Source organism: Sitophilus oryzae, unplaced genomic scaffold (assembly GCF_002938485.1).
Source record: "Sitophilus oryzae breed Bouriz unplaced genomic scaffold, Soryzae_2.0 scaffold_461_pilon_pilon, whole genome shotgun sequence".
Lineage (NCBI taxonomy): Eukaryota > Metazoa > Arthropoda > Insecta > Coleoptera > Curculionidae > Sitophilus > Sitophilus oryzae.
In genome coordinates this window covers 5,845-12,321 of record NW_022147042.1, presented here as the reverse complement: position 1 = coordinate 12,321, position 6,477 = coordinate 5,845, and the positions used below count along the sequence as shown (strand labels likewise).

The 6,477-nt window shown below is 32.2% G+C and overlaps 1 protein-coding gene across 1 annotated transcript in view; it reads left to right on the top strand.

Annotated features, from left to right (window-relative positions):
• The window catches only part of LOC115885858 (T-cell leukemia homeobox protein 3-like), a 36,197-nt gene extending 29,925 nt beyond the window's left edge, over positions 1-6,272 (top strand). The window contains 1 exon segment of the mRNA XM_030904881.1: positions 6,053-6,272. Within this exon segment, the coding sequence (XP_030760741.1) occupies positions 6,053-6,272 (220 nt within the window).
• Positions 6,273-6,477: the final 205 nt, after the last annotated feature.

The following is a 6,477-nucleotide window of genomic DNA, read 5'->3' as shown; positions in this document are numbered from 1 at the left end:
TATTGGCTGCATTGCCATTTGTCTCTTGCCCGTTACTGTTAAAACACTGCGGATTTTACGCTTTTGTAATGAATTGGCGTTTGTTAAGCAGTTTTGGGAAAATTAATATCCATACCCATAAAGGATTCATCTCTCCAAAAATCCTTTATGGGTAGTGGCATTTCCAGTCGCAGTAAGAAAAATACATTTTACACTGCTTTAAACCCAACGTGGACACTTCTTCTCAGAGCGTTTCAGTACATTACAAATCTAATAACAAAGAAAAAATGCATCGTTCGAAAATATATATCAGCAAAAAAATAAAAAAAAAAACTATTTAAAATATTTAAATCTAAAAAAAAAAAAAAACACTTTTTTTTTTACTTTTTAAACAGATAATGTCTACAAAACCGTTGAAGTTCTGTTAAATGACATTATATTAAGTTAAACTTCAAAATTAACAATTACCAAATTGATAACAATTACTTTCATTGTTAAAACTAAAATTAAACCTCTGTATGATTATTTCTAAATTAATTAAAACTAAAAAAAATATTTATTTTATGTTATGTTCTTGGTAAATCTAATAAAATAAATGTATTGTTCATACATCTGTAGATGTTAGTAAATGTATGGTAATCGCTCTTTGATTTTAAAGAACATAACACAAACATAAATTATACGTAAAATTTAAAAAATAATCATACAGAAAGTTTCAGCCTTTGTTTTACTTCTATTAAGTACACAATTGTTATCAGGTAGTAAATTGTTAATTTTGAAGTTTAACTTAATATCATGTCATTTTAATAGAACGTCAACGGTTTCTGTAGACGTATCTGTTTTAAAAATGTAAAGTGTTCTGAATAATTGTTTTAAATATTTTAAATAGTTAAATTCTTTGTATTTTTTTTGTTCGACGACGGAAAGAGATAAACCTTCCAAAACGCTACATTTTTCTGTTGTGGGGCAAATTGCACACTGTATACATAACTTTAATGAAACGTTTAGGGTTTAACGCAGAAGTGTTTACAAAAAAATAACCATTTTTTTTTTTTTTTTTTTTTTTTGTAGATTTTCTTACAGGTGGCGAAATACTCATAGAGGATTTTTTGAAAAATTAATATGTTAACAAGATAATGTAAAGGCCACATAAACTAAATATTTCCTTTTAATTATTTAGGGCACACCGGGGCGGAATGGGATTTCTAACGTAAATGTTTATTTTGAAAGGTAAACAATAGTAGTACAACTTCTAAATAGATGAATAACCATTTATTAAATTATTGTGAACATTTTATAAACAAGAAAAAAATACAGGGTGGTCCGGGACTGTATTCCGAAACTCTCTGGCAGCATATCCTGAAGATAAAAATAAGAAAAGTTCGTATGAATGTATGTCCCAAAATGTGTATTGGTTTCGAGATACAGGGTGTAGAAATTTCCATTTCATTCTTGGATTTTTCCAACAATTTCTGAAAGGACTATCATTATTTGAGAATTAGCACTGTGAGTTTTTACATGGGAAATTTGATTTGATGTCAACATGACTACTACTTGTAGGGGACGCCACCCACATGTGTTTTAACTTGAAGAGGGCTATCTCTTTTGTCCGTACCTGTATTAACTGAGTTGAGGAAAAATACAATTTCCGTGATTTTTAACTTAAAATAGTCTGTGGTAAAATCGTTACGAGCAACTCTTCTCAAAATATTTAGAATGGAAGTAATAATACATTCATAGTCATTATTGATTTGAAAATAAACACGTTGAGTAGATAGCGTTATTTCAACTGAAATAAAAAAATTGGGAAATTTTATTTTCTAATTTTAAAAAAAAAAAAAAAAATGATGATAATACAGTTTCTGTTGAACTCTTTACACCAAAACTTTCAAATTTATGATTTCAGTTAAATAACTATTTAGTCAACATGTTTAATTTTATGTCAATGATGACAGGTATTGATAATTTTGACCCAAATATCTCGGGAACCATTTACCTATAGCGATTTTTACCAAGAGACTTTTTACGCAAAATAATGTCGCAAATGTATATTTTTACTCAGTAATTTTCTAGGAGGTACGGACGAAAATTTATTACTTTCAAAACCAGTAAAAATATTTAGTTATGCCCCCTCTACAAGTAGGAGTCATATTTTACATCAAAATCAAATTTATCACGTCAAAAACTCCCAGATCTTCAATTTTCATCCAAATATTTATGCTACTTCCATAAATTATTCAAAAAAAATCGAAATAAAATGAAACTTATACACACTGTATCTCCAAAACAAAAAGAAAAAAAAAAAAAAAAAAAAAACTTTTAATTTTATTTCATCCGCGGAATACTGCCGAAGTTTCTAGAATGCAGTTCGGACCACTCTGTATAAAAGCTTCAATGTTCTTTTTAACTTCATTATAAAGAAAATGTGTTCTGACTGTTTTGACCTTCATTATTATTTTGATTACAAAATAATATGATCAAATAAACAGATTTTAGGTTATGGAAAGTTTCGTATCGCCTAATCTCTACCGGGATTTTTTTGAATAGTGGTAGATTCTTACATCATATGTAGAATATTTAGGAGGGGATTTCATCACCGCGACCTTACAGATCTATTGTGTGTTCCCCTTTCCTGAGTTATAACGAGTTAAAATTCATCATATAATCTAAGGGCTTTAACAAAGGCCAGTATCTGAGACGGCTCCACAGAGGCCAGCTCTCCATCCTCGACATCAGCCGTACCAAATTTCATAGCACGAACGGTCGTCGTCTCGGCACACTCAGTGATAAGGTGTTCTGGTGTTTTCTCATTTTTCCAACAGAATCTGCATTCGCCGTTGTTTCTCACTTTCGCCTACCGAGGTGTTCGTTGAGGAGACAGTGTCGTGTTAGATACTCCGTGAAAATCCGAAGATTCTTTTTACTCAAATCAAGGAAAACCTTTGATTTTTGTTGTAAATTTTTGGTATGTCATCTTCTGGGAGTTGGAGAAGTGGAATTTTCTTTTTGAGGGTGTTCCAAGCCCCTAACCTAAAAATTCTCCCAATACTGTTTCCGTCAATGAACATTCTAATCATTGTCGCATTGGCATAACTACCGACGGCAATGCGTAGTGGTGTTAGGTCTAGAATGACCTCCTCATGGCACCTGTGATGCAGATATATGTATATCTCTGTACTTTGCAGAGGTTTTGCCCTGTTGTACGTTGCTCTAGTTTTGTGTACCACGCAACTGCTCCATAGGTAATCATGGGTTTTACTGAATGGCACTACCGCGGTTTTATCTGAGTTGATGCTCAGCTCGACAGTCGAGCGATGCGGAGTCCTCTTTGGATAATATCACACAAGGTGCCTTCATGTTTCCCCCGTGCAATCATGACTATGTCGTCTGCATGCCCTATGCAGTGTATTCCCACTAGAATTAATTTTTCTAGTAATTATCCACTACCAAGCTCCACAGTAGGGGGAGTACATTATATGCTTACGTCACTATTTTTTCCGCGATTAATTCGAATACCGTCACCGGGAGGCTAGACACAGCGAAAATTATAACCGAAATAAAATATACCTCTACAATAAAACCGTCGCTACGTTTAAATTTATTTCACATCCATTTACACCAATAACTTATTTTATATCCACTAATCTTCATAAAACATAACAATAATGACGCCATTTGTCGAATAAAAATTAGGTATTACGATCTGTTAGACCTAAATGGAGAATTGTATTTCGATATTACATTTTACTACTAATATTATAGCACTCTAATAAGTTAACGTCGCTCTTATCTTGCTGGATTTTATATTATTATCCAATAACGTGAAAGTAATTAGAGATAATGCGTTTTGAATCACCGCCATTACAAATTTCCGTTAATCTTATTGCAGCTTTATCTAATAGCTTATACACGTTTAAATTGATATGGCGGATAGTTTTATATCGATATTGCAGTATTATTTTACCGTATTATTAGTTTTATTAGATATTATTACTATAATAGCTTAAGAGCAATTAATATAAATATTATAATGAAAATAGGCTTATGGTAATATGAGGAAATATTTTATTAGATTTTCCTACTACGCCTTCACTCTAAAATTATTTCATAGAATTAGTATTTGAATTCTAATTATAGTGTAGTAATAAAACGCAAGGTGGGTAATTTATTATTTTTATAAGGTACTATAAAGAGTAGTAATAAAGTATGTTATAGACCAACTGAATAATTAAGAATAGTTCCATATAACACAGATTGTGCACTATGTGCGCATATTTGAAGTAAAACTTGTTACTAAAAACTATTAAATTGAAGGATTTAAAGAATATATATTTTTTATGAATGCTTTTTATAAACTTCAAAATAATTACAGTTAATATAAAACACGTATACTCATTCTAGCTTTATAATAATTTTATAATATTTTTAAATTTTTATTAACAACGATAACTCTGTCACCTGGCCGGATAGCTCTGGCAGCTGTGACCATTAAACTAAAACACTACTACATATATATCTCTGACAAAAACTAACTGCTACTAACCAACAATTTGTTTTGTGTGGCCTGTTTTTGTTTAAATATTTTATTCATTATTCATGTTGGGGATTATTTTTTAATTAATGTTAATCGTTAGGCAACTAGTAAACTCATAGAGTATGTATTTCTTTTGCATAATCAAAATTGTCACCCCTAAATTTTACATAACCAAATTGTCACTCTAAATCGGTGTCTCTTTTTAAATAGATGTCACTTGTCTTGTCATTATTCAATTCATTATTCGGAATTCTCAGAATGTTGTTAACAAAAGATTCATCTTAAAATAAAATTTTAATCAATCACAATTGTTTATCTCCATCATTTACCGGATTAATAATACAGAAATTACAGTTCAATTACGAACAATTCATTAATTGTACCCTGATTTACAGTAATTTTTATTAAATTATATGAATATTCTCGTTGATTATTGGTCTGAAATAAAGTATGACAGTGTCCTCCAATGAAAATACGAGTTACTAACTCTAAATTCATTCTAATTATGAGCTGGCAAATGAGCTAGATTCTCTTTACCTAGACCGTTATTCACCCTATCGATAAAAAAATATGCATGAAAATCTCTACTCCTAGCTTTACCAAATCAAAACACAACCAGACTATTGGTACACATCAAGGTTGGTACAGTATCAAGTACCTATATTATAGTGATATTCTCAGTCGCGTATGGCACAAATCGTTACCCAGTGTTGCCACAAGCTTATTTTTCATCGGAGTAGACGAGATAACGAGGTTAAATTGTTTTACAAAGGGGTAGATCTACCCGAATGGTGTAGTAGTAGCAACACTGCCGCTATCAATTTTCCTCTCGCTCCATTCACGTGACACACGACCTTGAATTTTTTAATCCTAACGCGCGTAAAGAAGTTTGACTTCAAAAATATGTGGTGTTAGGTGATACACTGTAGTCACTTAAACCTGTTCCTTTGCTGCGAATGACTTTTACTTATATGTTGTCTAATCATCCCATAAGCTTTTAGTAAATATTACACTGAGGAACTACCTCCACGACACACCGGATGTTAAATTTAATTTTTAAGGTACAAAAGTACCTTAGAATATTATGTTGGAGACTCAATTCAGAATAGTGATATATATGGCTTCTATATTGACTGAATTTATCATATGCTAAGTAGTATCCACTCTATCCAGTAAAGAGTACTTTAAGTCATAACGAAGTGGCGTGTTTTCACACAGTAAGAACTATATATTCTAACACTTTTTCCAAATACAACATTTTTCTTTTAGTTGCATTTTAGTAATTATTATTAACTAAAGGTTGGGAATCTTTGGACTCATTGTCCAGTTACTTTAGGGACGCATTATTGCTTTCACATATATTTTAGAAGATTTTGCAGATTCTAATTGCAATCATATAAAACATGATTTTCTATTCTCAAAAGAGTCGACTCCAATGAACTATTGCCTTACATTTTTATAATTTATAGAGTTTACACAAATATGTGTTTTAGTTCATCTCGAGATGAAACTATACCCTAATACTTTATTCTATTTCAGAAGACAAACAGCCGAGGAACGCGAAGCCGAAAGACAAGCAGCGAACAGACTGATGCTCTCCCTTGCAAGCGGAGGCTTTGAGCAAAGGCTACACGAGCGAGGGCTCTCTGCTCAGGGCGCCCCCACGGACACAGCCCTTAGCTCGCCCTACAAAATCTCTGCAGCCGTGGCGGGACCGTACAACGCACCGCAGCCGGCCTTGGCAGAATCGATGTGTTGAGTCAAACAACGTCAAAGTGAACAATGTGATTGCATGTTGGTGATTACATATAATATAATATGTCGATATATTAAATGATCGATACTTATCATTTCAAATGTTAAGTTTAAAAATATCTGCTCTCTCCAATATGACTCATATTTGTCAGAATATACTGTCGCGTTGGGAATATTGCCTAGGGTCGCGTAAGTTCCAGGTGATCTTT